The 21,030-nt window shown below is 46.1% G+C and overlaps 1 protein-coding gene across 1 annotated transcript; it reads left to right on the top strand.

The window, feature by feature from the left end:
- Positions 1-9,195: 9,195 nt before the first annotated feature.
- On the top strand, positions 9,196-17,338 carry LOC308171209 (uncharacterized protein; the record flags this gene model as incomplete). The annotated part of the gene is made up of 17 exons (XM_080546055.1): positions 9,196-9,249; positions 10,779-10,898; positions 11,208-11,334; positions 11,464-11,640; positions 11,760-11,852; positions 12,324-12,404; positions 12,809-12,919; positions 13,005-13,079; positions 13,259-13,360; positions 13,634-13,699; positions 13,834-14,343; positions 14,606-14,703; positions 14,882-15,404; positions 15,692-15,774; positions 16,141-16,843; positions 16,937-17,115; positions 17,210-17,338. Coding segments are annotated over 17 exons (3,231 nt in total), but the record flags the coding sequence as incomplete, so codon positions are not given.
- Between the last annotated feature and the right edge of the window lie 3,692 nt (positions 17,339-21,030).

Genomic DNA, 21,030 nt, shown 5'->3' with positions numbered 1-21,030 from the left:
AGCAAATAAAAGATATATTTTTCAGATTTGAAAGATATTAATTTACTAACTAGGCCTACTAGTTACTAACTAACTACTCCTCACTGAAGTCTTGGACCAAGCGGTGAAAATGGTTAATTATGTCAAATCACGCCCGCTGAAGTCACGGCTGTTGCACATTGTGCAATGAGATGGGGTCCGAGCATGAGGGGCTCTTATTACACACAGAGGTCCGCTGGCTGTCGCGGGGCAAGGTGTTATCCTGTGTCTATGAGCTCCGAGATGAAACTGATCACTTTTGTCAGTGAGCACGACTTGCCATACAAAGAACAATTGGAAGATGAATCGTGGTGGATCAAGCTTGCTTATCTGGCAGATATTTTTAGCCACCTTAATGACCTCAACATAAATATGCAAGGGAAGGCTGAGAATATCCTGACAGCGACAGACAAACTGAACGGATTCCGATCCAAATTGAGACGGTGGCAAGACGGGGTGGCCAAGAAAAACATTGAAATGTTTACGTTGACGGCCAATGACGCAGCACACAAGGCAGCGTCTTTCTTGAATCTGATCGCTGCGCACCTCCGTATGCTGGAGGAGAGATTTGAGTCCTATTTCCCTCCAATGAACGAAGACTTCGACTGGCTCCGGGATCCGTTCAACCCCCTCTCATCAGCATCAGCCGCTAGTTTGAGCAGCAAAGCTCCAGATGAACTGGCAGAGCTCATTATGGACCGCACACTGAAGCTCAAACATGGTGAGCTAGGTTTGGATAGGTTTTGGCTGCTTGTGGGACATGAATATCCATCTCTCTCAGAGAGCGCCATCAATGTGCTTTTACCCTTCCCAACCTCCTACTTGTGCGAGCTGGCTTTTTCTTCTCGTCAAGAACAAGACACGCACGCGTCTGTCAGTGGAACAGGACCTGCGTGTCGCGCTGTCCACTATCTCTCCCCGCATAAAGAGACTCTGCTCCCAAAAGCAGGCGCATGTGTCCCACAACATATTTCTTTGCTTTGTTTCTCTCAATTTTTACAATTCTGTCATGATTATTATTGTTAAATTATTATAGTTGTGAGTTACCCGTTGTGAAATAATAATCTCAGAATGAGCATTGAAATGAGAATTACATTTTAAGGCATTATTTTAAGCCCCCCAAAAAAGCATTGTTCCATTGATTGATTATACAGGCCTTTGATATTTTATTTGTGTGAAGAATTCCCTCTGAGTCTCCTCCCATATTGTACAATCCTTGAGGGCCACAATGTTATTTAATTTAGCGATAGTTTGACTGACCTATGCATTCTTGCCCATCCATTACAGTTCATTTATGACTTTTATTATCTTGTTAAAATTCATTGGGGCAATACTTATGTATTATATATAAACACACATTTTCAAACCAATTCATCGTGTATTGTTTTTAGTTTAAGCTCCGAGGCATTTTTAAAATCTTCGTAGAGTTGGGGTGCCTTGGAGAAGGGGGAAAGCTTCAGGGGTGCCTTGGTTAAAAAAAGTTTGGGAACCTCTGGCCTATGGGACCAGCCTCATTTATAAAGCTTTGCGTATAACTGGCGTAAACGGCTTGCGTACCTACACAAAGCAAGAACATTTACCCACACCAACATTCGGATTATCAGGCATAATAAACCTGCGTCAATAAAGAGCATTGTTACACATAACAAACACTCTTTACAGACGGCAGACCATCCCTTTCGAAGGCCTTGGCTTCCAATCGAGTCACACTCGAAAATGAGCCATAGGGGTAGAAAAAGGAATCGGGATTGGCCCTTAATGTATTCCTCTCTACCGGTGCCATACTCTCACACATCCACCAGGGGGACCAAACACTTTTGAGATTGCCAGTCTCAAACCCTTCCAACCTCAAAGCCAGTGCTAATGCTTTTAGTACTTCTTCCTGCCAATTACAATAAATAAACATCAACAAATCTTTGGAAAAAATAAAAATAAATAAAAGAAAGGTTCCAATATTCTAAGTTCATGATTATTATATTTGGTTATCATTTCCACCTTAAGAGCTAAGCTGTGCCTAATATCACCTGCCACCTTAAGTGCGCAGTGCATTCAGGACCGCATTGATTGGAGAGAAGTTGAAAGTACCACAAGTTTCTCATGTTACAACTCCAGTCAGTTAGCCAGCGGTGTGACATCAACAGTAAGGCAACAGTAACACTACTGTTATTTTATGAAACTCCGTTGTCAGATGTTGTTGTAATTATTTCATTTTTATGAATCTGTAATTATGAGTCAACGACGGGTTTTGCAAGAACCACACATACACCCATTGTAGTGTTTGCAATCATCCTACCCATGCCTGAACTGTACCCTGCCTGAACCCACTAAAGAAACCTGAACACAAAGTCAATCTCCTGTCATGTGTGTCCTGATCGACGCCCCGGGGGCGAATGGAGCATACTCTCATTGAACTATTCACCTTATACAGTCCTTTCCCATAACCTCACTAACAGCCTATTTATTTTCAAAGTTTTATTCTATTTTACTTTATCTAATAAAAGGCATATGAACGGAAATTAGGCTAGCCTATGTGTCACGCCAGAAGCCTACATGTAACCTCTTGCACTTTTCAATAAAATGTTATAAATCTAGACATTGTGGTATTTCTTTATATACGTATCCCAGCCTGCCTATCAATTGTTTCTCAATAAACAGTTATGTTCTCCTCATTGTCATACTCCCGAGTCCGATTAAGTATGATTTGACAGGCAGCTAAACTAAATGCCTTCCCAACCAGCGAGACCTGGTTATAGAAATGACGTTGTTTTATTGATAAAAAAGGGTAAAACTGGAAAGAGAAAATAGAAAACTCACGTTAATCCCAAACAATTTAACAGACTTCAGTTAACGTAATGTGGAGTCCGTTCATTGATCGATGCAGTCTGTTCAGTTCCCAGTGTGGCGCGCGTTCAGCGCTGGACATATGGCATAGCGCGCATGCGAATCATGAAAGCCTATATTATTATATTTATTATATAGCTCGCATCTAATCGTATCGGATGAGAAATAGACATTAAATGGCATATATAGGCTACACAACAGTAATCACCGCGACAAACATCTATATTATATTTTAATATGATGACCGGAATATCTCACATTTGTTCGGTAAATTGAAATCTTCCCGGACACGTTGACCGACACCAATTTTTTCTAACGAAAACCCTGACCCACACACAATAACTTGTGTACGTTCGTACACAACAAACAAAACCACACTAACAAAAAACAAACAAACAAGCTTCTAACAAAGCTAGATAGCTAACAAGCCAACACCTGTGTGGCTAGCCTAGTAAACACTGACACAGCTTAGCATGTAACTCAGTACACTAGTGAACAAACTAACACGTTTGGCTATGGAATGTGATTACATAGTTAACAAACTAACATGTTTGGCTATGGAATGTAACCTACTACATAGTTAACAAACTAACACATTTGGCTATGCCATGTAACTCACTGTCGGTGTGTCGGCAATAAACATACAAACTTGTACATACACACAGCTTAGTAAACAATGCAGAGGGGTATTCCACGTACGTTGATTAGTATATCAGCGATTAAAATAAAAGCGGCGTTCAGGCAACTCGTGAATGGGATTCAAGCCTCAGGTGATTCCTCGAACGAGGATCAGGCTTATGTCATCAGTGTTCACAGAAGACGAAAAATAAGATGTAAAATAGTGCAATACTGCTGCAATTAACAAGGCGAGGGAAATGGTTTGGCAAGAAATTGCTGACCGATTAAATGCGTAGGTCATACTAGCCCCAGTTATTGTTAAATGTTCATATTTTAATGAATGAATATTTACTACTGTGGTGATATCAGTAGCAGGCTACATATAGTCATATTGTCACGATGACATAGTGGTTTTGACCGCTGCCATAGTATTAAATCATCATTTTAAGATGATGGTTCAAATCCCTCTTCAGACACACTTTTTACTGCATTTCGTTGTCTGAATCTAATCTAAAATCTCATCTAAAAAAGTATGTAGGCTATAAAATGATGGTGTAGAGTAGACTCAGAGGATGTGTCAGAGTTGACTGAAGATGGTGCCGTTGCTGATGACAGCGAGGACACACAAGTAAAACAGCTCCAGATTAACCAGTTTCTGATCAGCCAGATGGAGAATCCACAGACCATGCCAAAGTACCAGAGGAACTAGCAGAAGCCTCAGATCTGTATGACTCCCACCATAACCGGGACAAATGCAAGTGAATTACTCCAGATCATAGCTCAGCGCTTGGAGGCAGAGAAGACAACCTTGGTAGATGACCGGACAGCAGCACTCTGGCCACAGTACATGGAGATGATTGACCTAGTCCGTGCATTCATCAGATTGGAGAAAACTGGAAATTGGGATCAGCACCTTGATACCCTGACAGACATGATGCCATTCATTCCGGCTGCCTCCGGACATTGCTTGTATGTGAAATATACAATAATCCTATAATTCTATACCCGCACCTGCTAACTGTAACTTGAATACACAGCGAAAATGTGGGCCAAATACAATTCTCTTCGTCGTTGATTTGAATGTGAACGATTGATAGCTTTTCCAAATGTCTCTTAACTTTGTCTAGATCTTTGATGGTATTACAAACATGTATTTGATGACATCATTGGTTATTTATTGTTTAACAGATATTATTATTGACAAAATACTAGTGTTCCTTCTTTATTTTACATAAATGAATATTCAGATCTTTTCCATACCTCCAGAAAATGCGCCAAATAGAAGACACACATCCCCAAGTTAACAAAAGATTTCTGGAAGATGGTCTGCAAGTTGTTCATACGTCAAATTAATACTAGGCTGGACTATCCCCCGACCTTGTAATAGAACAAGCCCTCATGCGAAGTATGAAACACAACGTTTGGTTCTAGTGGATGTGGGTTCTTTCCAACCCGGCAACATCTGAAATCAACAATGCAATGAAAGAAGTGACAGGGGTAAACTATGAAACTAGTGAACAGCACAAGGACCGTTCTGCATCAACACAGGAAAGAGACAACGCAGACACTAAATAAACAGACATAGGCAGATATCAAAATACTTGATGATACTTGATTGTTGGAGTCACAAAATCTGTTGCCGGGTATGAACACCTTCAACACCTAATCACTGGTGTGACAGCCCATAATACGGTGAATGTGGACCATTCAAAAGAGGTTGGTAGAAGGGTCTTAAATCTCACAACATAGCTATCTATCTCACGGCATTTGATAACAATGTCGAAGCGAGAGGCGTTTATAGCTTCGGTCTGCAAAGAGAATGTGGAGGACTTTCTACATTTTGAAAAACTCCACGTAACTTTGGAAAGATTACACCACGATTATGAACAGCCTTCATTTAAAGGACATGGTAGGGAAAAAGGTGACAGAATATACCTTCAAGAGGAAAGCACATGCAGTCACCATGGATTACAAATCCACAGTCAAACTGAACAAATTATCTGAAGAGTTTTGTTGCGTTTTCAGTGAGGCCCAAGCTGAACGTCCGGCCTTCTGTGATGAAGCCGGCTGCGCAGGTGAAGCCAGGCCAGAAGAGGAGAGCGGCGGAGTCCCCCCGGTCTGCCGTCGCGGCAGTCAAACCGCTCAACAGCGCCTCCAGGGCGCAGGATGAGCAACTGCAGGAGCCGCCCTGCAAACAGAGACGGGTAAGCCGCAGATCGAGCCTGTTTGCAAATCGCTCAATGTCCAAAAGCAGATGTCCATTGTGACCCGAGTCCTAACAACCTGTGTTCTCGCCAGGTGTCCTCCCCCTCCTTCAGCACAGATGCCCAGATGAGCCCCCTGGTCCCCAGGAGCCCCCCCACCCTGCTGGGCCACGGCCCCAGCTGCAGCCCCCCCAGGGAAGAGCTCCAGACGGTCCCCGTCATCCAGCACAGCGTGGCCACCGCAGCAGCAGTCACCACCACCTCCAGCGCGGCCACGGCCACATTAGTCACCACCACCTCCAACACGGCCGCCAGGGAGGCCTGCGTGGTCCCCCAGAGGTAATGGATGAATGCATAGACGAGTTTTGAATGGTGTTTATTTTAAATGGACTGACTTATATATATATATGTTGGCATGGGTTAGAATCTGGCCCATGCCCTGCTGACATGCCCTCTCTCCCTTCTTCTCCTTACTTTTCACTGTATCTGTTCAATAAAATGAAAAATAAAAATAACTTTTACAGTAACAAATAACAGTGACTTAATTGGTTAAATGCAGATGAATGAACCTCTCTCGTCTCCCCCCTCCTCTTCTCTTCAGCCCCACGGCAGTGAAGTCGCCCACCCTGCCCAGGCCGGCTCACGTCGTCACGCGTCGTCACGCCACGTCGTCACGCCCCGGCTCCCGGCTCACGTCGTCACGCCCCGCCCCCGCCAGCACCTCCTCCATGGACGACTTTGACGAGCTGATGAACGAGCTGAGTTCACTGACGATCGGCTGGAGGATGACTTGGAGCTGGACCCCGGCAGGGGAGAGGACGACCTCCTGCTAGAGCTGTCAGAGATGATTGACAGCTAGGCCGACCCCCCCCCCCCCAAACCCCCTCCGCCCCATCCCCCATCCTCTAGTGACCACGTCTCAAATCACCACCCATTGAACTACCAATCACTGCCACAGGGGGGCGCTGGTTTTCCAGTACTTCTCATTGACCTCAGCGAGGCAGAGGATATTTCTGAAGCGCCTCAGTTGTTTTTCCATGCTGTCTGAGCAGAGACGAGGGTTGCTTTCATGTCAGTCTGAAGGGAACGGTCGTCACCATGAGCAGATTATCATCATTATTATTTTCTTCAACTAAAGTTCATGTTTAAGATGTGTTTTTATTCTGTCGTTTCCTTTCATTGGATTGATGGTAAACCCTTGTCCTTGAACAATCAGCAGTCTATGTATTTTAATTTCTGCACATGTTAAGACTAAGAAGTGATGTATTCCTGTATGGATTAGAGTTTTCTCTCATTTTCATGTCATGGTCTTTTTTCCCTTTGAGTCCTGAAAGAAAATGTAAAGAAGCAACCACCTGGTTGGAGAATGATCTAAACACTAGTTTCAAACATCCTCAGGTAATTCCCAACTTAGCATTGTGAAGACAAGAGCCATGTGGTCTTGCCTGGTGTCACCTGTCATCCATGGCTGTACAATCATGTGTAATTGTTGTTGCAGGAAGAGAGAAATTGTGTACTATGTATGCTAAGAAAGACAGTGGAAGTGCAAGTGGAAGATTTACAGTAACTGAACTAGCAAGTTGTCATACAGCGGCACTTACAATAGCTCCTGCCCCCTACCATCTTTGCCTTGTCTCATGTCTAGGATCTGACTCTACTCAAATCATGTATAAAATTATTTTTGTTCGCTTATGTTGCTGAGCTGATCATGTAAAAATGTAGACGTTTTGGAACCTGAGTAGGCTACATTTGTGTGGTGAGCGTATGAAGGTAAAGATGAACAGGAAGATATTCAGAAGAATATGTAGGTCATTTCGGGAATCAGTAACCTCTCAAAACAAATATTTGGATGTAAAAGTTTGGAGTTTGTCTTTTTTTCAGTTTTGTGACTTAATGACGCTATCCCACAATTGTCCACCTTTTAAAAAAACAACAACCATGTTGCTTTGTATTTTTCTGTCTATTGCTATTTCTTTTTTTTGTTTAATTTATGGATCTCACATTGCTCATAAAAATGTATTTGTCAAATGAAATGACATTTTTGGCCCATGTTTTTACCAGACCTTTTAAACTTAACAGTGATGCATTCAAACACACACCAGCCTCTCACTTTTCAAATCCAACCCACCTACTGTTAAAACCTTTGTTACAAATAAATAGTAAAATTTCTGGTCTTAAAATGTGAAAGAGCAACTTCTCAGGGTATCTGCGATCTGTCTAATCCTTTTTGTACTGTTCATATGCCATGTTGGAATTAAACTGATGCTTTCAACTTGTGTCTGCTACAGCATGTGAGAGTCCCCTGTCATTTCACTCTTGTTCTATAGCGCAAGATCAGTTGTGAACGTAATCTGACATGTGCTGATGATGTGCTGTTCTGTGGGAGGATCAGGAGAGGAACCTAATGGGTTGTGTATCTGTACATGCTTGCCTGTTCTGATTTTACATGACTTAAGTGTGTTGTATGAGAGACTGTAAATAATAAAAATGCTTTATGGAAAGTATTCTTTTGCTCCAGTCTTTTTTGTGTCGGTGGTAGAGGGACCATGATTCAAGATCCAACATTTATGATTTATGATAAGAAATCCATCATGCACTTTGCGCAATGGAGAAACTGAAGACAAATAACAGATATTGCTGTTCAATGGCCATTACAATGAATTAAATGATTAAACCCAATGATTCTCAAATAATGTCTAATAGGCATAGTCTAAAAGTGCAACTGTCTTACCTTATATAACCCCAAACATAGTAACCCAAAATAGTATTGCACCTTTCAGGTGATGCTTCAGAATGACTGGGCCACCAAACAAATAATTGTATATACCCATTATATTTTATACATATCATTATGTTTTATACATAACATTTAGACACATCTCCTCTCCGGCCCGGCGGGTGGCGCTGGTTCCTCCAGTCCTTGGGACACGGGGATCGAGAAACACACTTTCATCGTCCCTTCCCGAAAACTACGTAAACAATCGGGGATCGGGGTTGTGACAAGCTGACAAAAAACAGCTCCAGTCCCACACTAACATGACACAATTGGAGATGTTGAACGTGTTTCTCACGGACAGTCTAACAGCGGCTGCCGAGGAGATCTTCAGGGCTGTGAAGAGCACCATAGCAGACTACCAGGGGGAGATCATCCGCTCCAAGGAGGAGAACGACCGTCTGAGGAGGCTCCTGAACGTGGCTGTCCAGCGCGTTTTACTGCAGCCAGGTACCTGAAGAGCCTCTCCTGCGTGATACGAGATCTGATTGGTCTAATTCGTGGTTAATGGTTCCATTTGATCTGATTGGTCTAATTCGTGGTTAATGGTTCCATTTGATCTGATTGGTCTAATTCGTGGTTAATGGTTCCATGTGTTTCTCTGTTGCCAGGTAGACTCCTGTTGGCCCTGAAGAGATCAGCCCACCACCCCAGGAAGAGGTCACAACCCGTCAGCTCTGAGTCTGACACAGCTGCGCCACCCAGCGATCCAGAAGTGAACTGATCCACCAGCCTTTAAACATGACGAACCATGGAGATGACTGTTACTACTTCTACTCCTCCTTCTGTGCCAAGGTGAGAAGCACGACTACACACAGCAGAGGTTATAATGCATAGCTTTCAGTCACGTGGTTTCTTCCCTAGCAACCACCAACCTGAGTTGTTGTTATTTAAAAAGTATCATAGCAACATCGCTCAACATGGCGAGTGGACGCAATTTACCGGCTGCCTACTATTTAGACCACCTCACCCATGAAGAACTGTCAAGATACACGGAAAAGCTACACATAATTGGGCACTTAACTTGCGACCCATATTTAGCCCCCGCGGCTGTGTTTGAACCACTAAATGCCGCTAAGTCCCTGCCTGATCGCGTGTTCGGTGACATCTGGATCTATCTGGTGGAGAATCCATCCCCATTACACCGCAGCCAGGAAGGATGAAGGCTTTAAAAAGCACCGAAAGCTACAAATATTTCCACTCTGGTTGGGTAACTAATGCTGGCGTGTGGAAAGTGAAGAATTTCTTCATCGTCAAAGCCAAGGTGAGTGACGTTAAATTAGCCAATGCTATCGGTATGCTAGCTAACGTTACGTTTTTACGGTCAGTGGTAAGCTAGCTCTAGCGGCTCTTGTCAAAGCGAAGGTGCCTAACGTTTGCCTTTGGTTATGCTACGTTGTCTAGTCTAACGTTACACAGCTAAATGACTCTCTTGTGCTAGATAGCTCTAATTTTGGTAGATAGTTACGTTGATCACAGATGTTTACAGCTGGTGACAGCCAGGGCTGACATTGATGAAATGAAATCTAAACAAAACCTCTGTCCGTGTCAGGTGAACCATTCCTACTGCCTCAATGATCCACCACTGACAGCATGGGTTGCTGTGGAAAAGGACGGATTAATCCGATTTGGTCACTGTGTCTGCATGGCAGGATTAGGAGAAGTTTGCTCCCACATAGGTGCCATAACATAGATGCCCTGCTTGCAGCTGTGAACAGGTATGATTTGATTTGATTCAACAAATGCATTATACATCACAGTAAAGTCATTTGTTAGGGACGTCATGACAAAGTTCGGGACTTATTTCCAGTGTGGTTCGCTTTACTACATCCAATTACATGCAGGCTAGATGGCACTGCATGCACTGAAAAGGCCTGCAGCTGGATTGAGCCCAGTATGGCATCCTTGAAACCAGCTGACTTGTATGCTGAAGCGAGCCAGATAAGGTTTACAAAGGTCCAGCGAAAGAGAGAAGCTGCTGGCTGGGGTGACCTCCCCCCAGCAAAGATACCACCTCCAACCCCTGATGAATGTACAGCATTCTACAGCATGCTGCATGCAACTGAAGACAGGGAGAATAAACCAGTGAAAAGCTGCATCCTGTCTGTTCATTTCATACAACAGGGGCAATTCAAAGTGCTTTACATACATTATTTAAAAATACAGCAAGAGGAGCATAGTAAGAAAATAAAAAATGACAATGAATAAAAGCAAATATAAGAAGTAAATAGATGAAACATTTAATAAGACAATAGTTAATGGAAAAAAAGACATTGATATAAGTGTTTGTTTGATCATTGAGGTGTTTGTGTTTCCTGGTTCAGGGAGACGGCTGCCCGTTCAGGCACTGCGAGGCGGCCATGGGCAGCGAGGTGGTGTGCAGCCTCTGGGAGGAGAGACGCTGCTTCCGCCCCGTCTGCAAGTTCCGCCACAGGGAGATGAAGGTTAGGGACCGACCTAGCAAAAACTCTTAGGGGGCAGATCAAAATACTTATTTTGAAATGCCTCTGAAATATCCCCTTAAAGCTTTGCCCACTCGAGACTGTTGCGTGTCTTGAGTGGCCATTTATAGAGGGGTAGAAAGACCCTCTCTTCAAACCAGGTTCAGGGGCTTCATCCTCGCCCCTGGACGTGTCGGGAGGAACACTGGTCTAACCCTCACGGACAGTAACCTGAGCTTTCCCCATCCATACATACATTGCAACACATCACAGGCATGTTGCATAACATGTTCTTCTCTTTCTCTACTGTAGAAAAACAGAAAGCAGATTGCATGCTACTGGAAGAACCAGCCTACCGGCTGTCAGAAGCTCCACTGTGCCTTCCACCATGAGAAACCCCGCTTCGTAGACGGAGCCTGGGTCTATCCAGCCAATAAAGGTGAGGGGTAATCCCACGTTTGGTTATGCATCCTCTGAACAAAACGTGGCATTGTGACAACTTGGTGGATGTCAGAATGTGCTGGATCACCCTGTTCAAAAGTCTTCTGGTCTTGTTTCTGTGTCTCAGCTTCTGACGAGGAGGAGCCTCAGGAGGACCCCAGCCCTCCTGCTGCCACCCCCCTCCCCACCGCAGCCAATCCCCAACTCCGCGGGGTCATCAAGGCGGAGACTCAGGAGAATGTACCGAGCCCAACCCACCCGCCTGTGGTCATCAACCCAGCAGATGAAGATGAGGACGAGGATGGTAAAGACACACTCTCTCCTCGCTTCTCTGTTTCCCTTTTCCATGTCACTATTGAATGACTGGTTTGTTATTGAATGCCGTTGACCATGGGGTTCTTGTTATGTTTCGTCTGTGTGCAGATCAGTTCTCAGAAGAGGGAGAGGACAGCAGGACTGGTTCAGACGGATCCAGATTGGTCTCTCCCAGGAAAATGGCCTTGAGCTCCAGCTCAGGTAAGAGAGGCTAAAGATGATGAAGGAGAGAGAGGGGGGAAGAGAGAGAGAGAGAGAGAGAGAGGGAGGGGGGGGGGGAATAGCAAAAAAAACATGTTTATTAAGTTATTTAACACATTGGTGAAAGAAAGGAAAAAAAGCTTGGATCCTTTTGAATAGACCTCAAGTGGTAATTGTTATTGTTGGAAGAGAGAATCATTTTTTAATCTTCTGTAAATATCCCCTTAAAGCTTTGCCCACTCGAGACTGTTGCGTGTCTTGAGTGGCCATCATAGAGGGGTATAGAAAGACCCTCTCTTCAAACCAGGATCAGGGGCTTCACCCTCGCCCCTGGACCTGTCGGGAGGAACACTGGCTTCTCGGACACGTTTCTCCTCTGCCCTTTCTAGAGGGTCACTGTGTGGGAGTGTAACGTGACCCACATGTTTCCATATTCCTCTGTGATGGCCTAATGCTGTTGTTTTGGCACAGATGAGTCGCTGAACTTTGGCATCAGAACCTTGGAGGAGATTCGGCTGAGGAAAGCCCTGAAGGCCAGCATGAGGAGATCTGGTAAGAACGTCTCACCTGGTGCATGGACTGGCTTCTGTAGAATTACACTGCATTACACAACATTTGTGACACGTTCTACTAATGCTTATATCGGGATTTCCGCGTTGTTAAAAATCAATGACACATCGCTAGTCAACTAACACAGCTTGTTTTGTGAGCCTGCTAACAATGCAAATAGTGTTATAGTTAACTAGGTAGCAGTGGGGATTACTCACCCAATCCATTACATTGCAGTATTTTGGCTTGACTAGTGAGTTTGTGTTGTGATTCTCAGCGACGTAGTTCCGTGTTTCAAAATACAAGTCAGAACATTTTGATTGGTTGCCGATATGAGGACCAAAGCATTACAACGTGTCACATTTGAGAATCATCTGCTTAATACCTGCTTTGTCTGCTTCTCTCAGGTCACCCCATCGGCCAGGGCTCAGACCCTGCCCAGAGGAACAAGGGAACCAGCGGTGAGAAGGAGAACATCCGCTCCTTTGTTCGCCCGTCACTCTACCTAGCAAAAGATGGTAGGCATCAGAAACAATGTATCTAGATTACCTGGTGTGTCTAGACTACCTATATTGAATGTACTCTATATTTAATGTACTCTAGACGGTCTGATCTTTGGTGAAGACCCTGGGAAACGCAACGTCGCCGAACAGCTTGGGAAGAGGATAATTGAGAGAGGTACATTTGAGACTGGTGTGACTACACTCATCTCTATTCTGTGAAAAATCAAGCAAACAATCTGGGTTTTTTCATTTTAATAAAGAACTGATAATACTGACAATATACCTGATGGTATAATTCAGATTCATCCCCAACACATAGAGCTCTCCTGACCTGTAACAACCTCTGACCTCTAGATGCTTCCGACGGCGGTGCTGACCTGCCGCTCAAACGGAGACTGGCTGAGCGTCTCGGGAGGAAGGTGGACGAGGAGGACGCTGACCTGGCCCCTCCGAAAGGTGAGGGCGATGAAATCACCACAGAACCTCCCAGGAAACACCTGACTCTTACTGGTCCAGCCATGACTGTAATTGGTTGTTCAGTTGGTTCAGGGTTTGCACAGGGGCAGGATAAACTCAGGCAACAGGACTATGCCCAAATGTAGTTGGTTTGTTTTTTTGTCTGACTTGTTGATACTGAAGATTACAAGTGTTTTGGTTGATGGTTATAGTATAGTACAGATAGTAAAATTGAGAGTGATTTTCATCTCATGTTTATCTCCATTACCTCAGCTCTGAAGCCTGTCAGGGACAGACTGGGGTTGCCAGCAGAAGAGCCCGCTGTGGTCACTGAACCAGGTACCGTGTTTTATTGTTTTTCTCCTGACATAAAAAATCTACTCTGAACATTATTATGCCACACATCTGAACTTCATTCATTGATTTCGTGAGGTGTCACTTATCTCCTGTCCCCCCCCCCCCCCCACCTCTAGCATTCATCGAAGCTGAAACCAACAGCGTGGCCCAGGCGTCTGAGGAGATTCGGATTGAAACCCTAGAGGAGATCAGGCAGGAGAAGGCAGCCAAGTCCCAGGGACGCAAGGACGACACCCGTGGTGCGGCCCCCGCCCCCCAGGTCACCAGCCCCACCAGCAGGGCCTCAAAGAGAGTCATCACTGTCAAACCAGCCTCCAAGATAGATAAAGACGTACAGATAAAGACCTTCTCTGAGGTCCTCCATGCCCGGAAGAAGCTGGAGGAGGACCAGCATCAGGGACAGAGCGTCAGGAAAGCCAGGCAGCCGGCTAACGAAGCCCCAGATAACCCCCAGGCCTCCGCAGGCACGGCTGTGCCCAGCAGGGCGGCCCCACCTCGGGGAGGAGTGAGGGTGAAGACCCTGGAGAAAATACGCAAGGAGAAAGCAGCCAGGATGCAGGCGCGGGGGAAGGAGGCTACTAATGGGAAGCCCCGGATTATGCGCGTCAACAAACCAGCATCTCCTGGTAAGATGGCAGCTTTTTCTTGAGACTGTTTCCATTAAGGCTGTTCTCATGCTGGCAGTTCACTCTCCACCAGGCTTTTACACACACTGACTTTGTTTTTATCCCCCCCCCTGAGATGCCATTACAGTTGTGGTGAAAGATCCATATGCGATCCAAACGTCTTCAATGTAGCTATTTGCAGAAAATAATCTTTCGCCTTAACTGTGATGTTTCATGTTTCAAGATATTTACACTCTTTCTGTATTTCCTGTTATCTTCTAAGTCGCTGCCAGCGCAACCACTCAGAAGACAGCTGAAGAAGTGACAGAGAAGCCAGTGGCAGAGAAGCCAGCTGAGCCTACTGCCAGTGCTGTTACTGAGGTAAGTCCATCTAACCTGCTCACTAGGGCTGGGCAAACGATCAACATTTCTTTTTAGATAATCGCAAGAATTAATGATCAATTATCGATTAATCGATAAGAAGTTTTATGGTAGTTCTGCTCTGACGTGAGGGTAGGTGATGTCACCTGTTGAGATCTGTGCTCTCTGTGATCCACAGCCCAGCCCTGCCAATGGGAGGAGTGATCCGACCAATCGGAGCCTGAAGGGGAAGACGTTTGAGGAGTTCATGCGTGAGAAGCGTCTCCGCAGGCAGCAGCTGCAGGAGGAGGAGGCGGCCTCATCCACCAGCCCCACCAGCAGGGCCTCAAAGAGAGTCATCACTGTCAAACCAGCCTCCAACGCCCAGATAAAGACCTTCTTTGAGGTCCTCCACGCCCGGAAGAAGCTGGAGGAGGACCAGCGTCAGGGACAGAGCGTCAGGAAAGCCAGGCAGCCGGCTAACGAAGCCCCAGATAACCACCAGGCCTCCGCAGGCACGGCCGTGCCCAGCAGGGCGGCCCCACCTCGGGGAGGAGTGAGGGTGAAGACCCTGGAGGAAATACGCAAGGAGAAAGCAGCCAGGATGCAGGCGCGGGGGAAGGAGGCTACTAATGGGAAAGGCTCAGGCACAGAAGCGGGAGAAGGAAAAGAGCATGAAAAGAAGCCCCGGATTATGCGCGTCAACAAACCAGCATCTCCTGGTAAGATGGCAGCTTTTTCTTGGAACTGTTTCCATTAAGGCTGTTCTCATGCTGGCAGTTCACTCTCCACCAGGCTTTTACACACACTGACTTTGTTTTTATCCCCCCCCCCCCCCCACCCCTGAGATGCCATTACAGTTGTGGTGAAAGATCCATATGCTTACTCCAAACGTCTTCAATGTAGCTATTTGAAGAGTAATACAAAAAAAATATCTTTCGTCCTTAACTGTGATGTTTCATGTTTCAAGATATTTACACTCTTTCTGTATTTCCTGTTATCTTCTAAGTCGCTGCCAGCACAACCACTCAGAAGACAGCTGAAGAAGTGACAGAGAAGCCAGCTGAGCCTACTGCCAGTGCTGTTCCTGAGGTAAGTCCACCTAACCTGCTCACATCTGCTCCCCTCAAGTGTGTCCCCTGAATACAACACACCCTTTGTACCATGAAACTCCTGTTCATAGCCCAGGTGTATTTGCATGGTAGCCTGCCACCATTGGTGTGTGAATGGGTGAATGAGAGGACGTTGTAAAGCGCTTTGGAATAAGGCGCTCCATATAAGTCGGTCCATTATACCATTTACCACTTCTTGTCTTCAATGTCATTATTGGCCTGGCTGCTATTGGAGACAGGCGTTTAGAGGGGAGACTGCACTTATTGGAAGTTTTATGGTAGTTCTGCTCTGACGTGAGGGTAGGTGATGTCACCTGCTGAGATCTGTGCTCTCTGTGATCCACAGCCCAGCCCTGCCAATGGGAGGAGTGATCCGACCAATCGGAGCCTGAAGGGGAAGACGTTTGAGGAGTTCATGCGTGAGAAGCTTCTCACGCTTCTCACGCATGAACTTAAATTCAAATTCAATTTAAAATTTGAACTCCTCAAACGTCTCCGCAAGCACCAGCTGCAGGAGGAGGAGGCGGCCTCATCCACCAGCCAACCCGACGTTTCCGCCAAGGCCGAACCTGCGGAGAAAGAGGCTGCGGGCCCTGCCCTCGTGAGGGAGACGGGCGTGACCCCCGTCAGAGCGAAGAGCGAGAAAGTGACAACTCCAAACCCTTCATTCCCCTCCTCCCCCACTCTCACCCTGGAGGCCCCTGAACCTGCTCCGGCACCCAAGGCCCCCAGCCCAGCCAAGGCCCCCAGCCGCCAGCGTATCACCCTCAAACCGAAGGCCGCCTCGCAGGTGCCCAGCGCTACCAACTCCCCCCAGCAGGGGTCTCCAATGAGGCAGGCGGAGGCCGACTCGCCCTCTGTCAGCCCCCGGAGCTCCACAGCCTCCCTGGGCAAGAGGAAGAGAGCTCCCCTCAGTCCCCTGGCAGCGGGTGCCCCTAAGCAGGCCAAAGGAGCTTCGTCTCCTGGGCCGCCTGCGGAGGAATCTCCGGTTGAAAAGACCCAAGATGTTGCCCAGAAGAAATCCCCTGGGCAAGCTACTGAAGCCAAAGGTAGCCTACCTGCTAAACGACTCCACTTTGAACACGGTAAATAATGTCAAGCTATGAAACCTGAGAATCATTGATGTTTTGTTGCGTTTTCAGTGAGGCCCAAGCTGAACGTCCGGCCTTCTGTGATGAAGCCGGCTGCGCAGGTGAAGCCAGGCCAGAAGAGGAGAGCGGCGGAGTCCCCCCGGTCTGCCGTCGCGGCAGTCAAACCGCTCAACAGCGCCTCCAGGGCGCAGGATGAGCAACTGCAGGAGCCGCCCTGCAAACAGAGACGGGTAAGCCACGGATCGAGCCTGTTTGCAAATCGCTCAATGTCCAAAAGCAGATGTCCATTGTGACCCGAGTCCTAACAACCTGTGTTCTCGCCAGGTGTCCTCCCCCTCCTTCAGCACAGATGCCCAGATGAGCCCCCTGGTCCCCAGGAGCCCCCCCACCCTGCTGGGCCACGGCCCCAGCTGCAGCCCCCCCAGGGAAGAGCTCCAGACGGTCCCCGTCATCCAGCACAGCGTGGCCACCGCAGCAGCAGTCACCACCACCTCCAGCGCGGCCACGGCCACATTAGTCACCACCACCTCCAACACGGCCGCCAGGGAGGCCTGCGTGGTCCCCCAGAGGTAATGGATGAATGCATAGATGAGTTTTGAATGGTGTTTATTTTAAATGGACTGACTTATATATATATATATATATGTTGGCATGGGTTAGAATCTGGCCCATGCCCTGCTGACATGCCCTCTCTCCCTTCTTCTCCTTACTTTTCACTGTATCTGTTCAATAAAATGAAAAATAAAAATAACTTTTACAGTAACAAATAACAGTGACTTAATTGGTTAAATGCAGATGAATGAACCTCTCTCGTCTCCCCCCTCCTCTTCTCTTCAGCCCCACGGCAGTGAAGTCGCCCACCCTGCCCAGGCCCCGGCGGGGGCCGGCTCACGTCGTCACGCGTCGTCACGCCACGTCGTCACGCCCCGGCTCCCGGCTCACGTCGTCACGCCCCGCCCCCGCCAGCACCTCCTCCATGGACGACTTTGACGAGCTGATGAACGAGCTGAGTTCACTGACGATCGGCTGGAGGATGACTTGGAGCTGGACCCCGGCAGGGGAGAGGACGACCTCCTGCTAGAGCTGTCAGAGATGATTGACAGCTAGGCCGACCCCCCCCCCCCCAAACCCCCTCCGCCCCATCCCCCATCCTCTAGTGACCACGTCTCAAATCACCACCCATTGAACTACCAATCACTGCCACAGGGGGGCGCTGGTTTTCCAGTACTTCTCATTGACCTCAGCAAGGCAGAGGATATTTCTGAAGCGCCTCAGTTGTTTTTCAATGCTGTCTGAGCAGAGACGAGGGTTGCTTTCATGTCAGTCTGAAGGGAACGGTCATCACCATGGGCAGATTATCATCATTATTATTTTCTTCAACTAAAGTTCATGTTTAAGATGTGTTTTTATTCTGTCGTTTCCTTTCATTGGATTGATGGTAAACCCTTGTCCTTGAACAATCAGCAGTCTATGTATTTTAATTGCTGCACATGTTAAGACTAAGAAGTGATGTATTCCTGTATGGATTAGAGTTTTCTCTCATTTTCATGTCATGGTCTTTTTTCCCTTTGAGTCCTGAAAGAAAATGTAAAGAAGCAACCACCTGGTTGGAGAATGATCTAAACACTAGTTTCAAACATCCTCAGGTAATTCCCAACTTAGCATTGTGAAGACAAGAGCCATGTGGTCTTGCCTGGTGTCACCTGTCATCCATGGCTGTACAATCATGTGTAATTGTTGTTGCAGGAAGAGAGAAATTGTGTACTATGTATGCTAAGAAAGACAGTGGAAGTGCAAGTGGAAGATTTACAGTAACTGAACTAGCAAGTTGTCATACAGCGGCACTTACAATAGCTCCTGCCCCCTACCATCTTTGCCTTGTCTCATGTCTAGGATCTGACTCTCCTCAAATCATGTATAATGTTATTTTTGTTCGCTTATGTTGCTGAGCTGATCATGTAAAAATGTAGACGTTTTGGAACCTGAGTAGGCTACATTTGTGTGGTGAGCGTATGAAGGTAAAGATGAACAGGAAGATATTCAGAAGAATATGTAGGTCATTTAGGGAATCAGTAACCTCTCAAAACAAATATTTGGATGTAAAAGTTTGGAGTTTTAAACTTAACAGTGATGCATTCAAACACACACCAGCCTCTCACTTTTCAAATCCAACCCACCTACTGTTAAAACCTTTGTTACAAATAAATAGTAACATTTCTGGTCTTAAAATGTGAAAGAGCAACTTCTCAGGGTATCTGCGATCTGTCTAATCCTTTTTGTACTGTTCATTATGCCATGTTGGAATTAAACTGATGCTTTCAACTTGTGTCTGCTACAGCATGTGAGAGTCCCCTGTCATTTCACTCTTGTTCTATAGCGCAAGATCAGTTGTGAACGTAATCTGATGTGCTGATCGCTGTTCTGTGGGAGGATCAGGAGAGGAACCTAATGGGTTGTGTATCTGTACATGCTTGCCTGTTCTGATTTTACATGACTTAAGTGTGTTGTATGAGAGACTGTAAATAATAAAAATGCTTTTATGGAAAGTATTCTTTTGCGCCAGTCTTTTTTGTGTGGGTGGTAGAGGGACCATGATTCAAGATCCAACATTTATGATTTATGATAAGAAATCCATCATGCATCATGCACAATGGAGAAACTGAAGACAAATTACTGATATTGCTGTTCAATGACCATTACAAATAATTATATGATTAAACACAATGATTCTCAAATAATGTCTAATGCCTAATAGGCATTGTCGAGAAGTGCAACTGGCTTACCTTATAACCCCAAATATAGTCACCCAAAATAGTATTGCACCTTTCAGGTGGTGTTTCAGAATGACTGGACCACCAAACAAATATATATAAGGCCTCCAAGATCTCCAGAGACACATCCCACCCTGGGTACGAACACTTTGCTCGGCTGCCCTCGAACAGGCGGTACAGGACCATGTTCGCAAGGACAAACAGACTGAAGCTCAGCTTCTACCCCAGGGCCATCCAGGCCCTGAACACAGCAAAGACCTAGGTTCTAGGCCCTGGACAATCTAGACAAATTGATGGCAGCTACTATATTGAAATCAAGTGTAATACTGAAACACAACTGTGTACATTTCAAACCTGCAAACTGCGACACTTTAAATGAATGTGCAATAATACTATGTGCAATATGACAACCCTAGGGTACATAAGGTTCAGAGAATAGGAAATGTTAGGATATTTATAGCATAGCATAGAGTACAGCACAGTGTTTTATTTGTATAGTATACTATAGTGGATAGTGGATATAGCCTTTATTTATGTAAACCAGCTCTTTTCCCTTCTTGTTTTTAGTTTTTTTCCTAGCACCAGGGGAGCCCCCCTCCCAAATTTCGTTGTTTGGTACCTGTACTGTACTAATGACAATAAAGACCATTCATTCATTCATTCATTCATTCATTCATTCATTCATTCATTCATTCATTCATATACTCATTATATCATATACATAAACATTTACACACATCTCCTCTCCGGTACCCCAGATGGCGCTGGTTCCTTCACTACTCGGGACACGGGGATCGGGAAACACACTTTCATCGTCACTTCCCCGAAAACTACGTAAACAATCGGGGATCGGGGTTGTGACAAGCTGACAAAAAACAGCTCCAGCGCCACACTAACATGACACAATTGGAGATGTTGAACGTGTTTCTCACGGACAGACTAACGGCGGCTGCCGAGGAGATCTTCAGGGCTGTGAAGAGCACCATAGCGGACTTCCAGGGGGAGATCATCCGCTCCAAGGAGGAGAACGACCGGCTGAGGAGGCTCCTGAACGTGGCTGTCCAGAGGGTCTTACTGCAGCCAGGTACCTGAAGCCTTTCCCTGCGTGATACGAGATCTGATTGGTCTAATTCGTGGTTAATGGTTCCATTTGTCTGATTGGTCTAATTCGTGGTTAATGGTTCCATTTGTTCTGATTGGTCTAATTCGTGGTTAATGGTTCCATGTGTTTCTCTGTTGCCAGGGAGACTCCTGTTGGCCCTGAAGAGATCAGCCCACCACCCCAGGAAGAGGTCACAACCCGTCAGCTCTGAGTCTGACACAGCTGCGCCACCCAGCGATCCAGAAGTGAACTGATCCACCAGCCTTTAAAGC

The sequence above is a fragment of the Nansenia antarctica genome (assembly GCF_963989245.1).
Source record: "Nansenia antarctica genome assembly, chromosome: 15".
Classification (NCBI taxonomy): domain Eukaryota; kingdom Metazoa; phylum Chordata; class Actinopteri; order Argentiniformes; family Microstomatidae; genus Nansenia; species Nansenia antarctica.
This window is presented reverse-complemented; position numbering and strand designations above follow the sequence as displayed.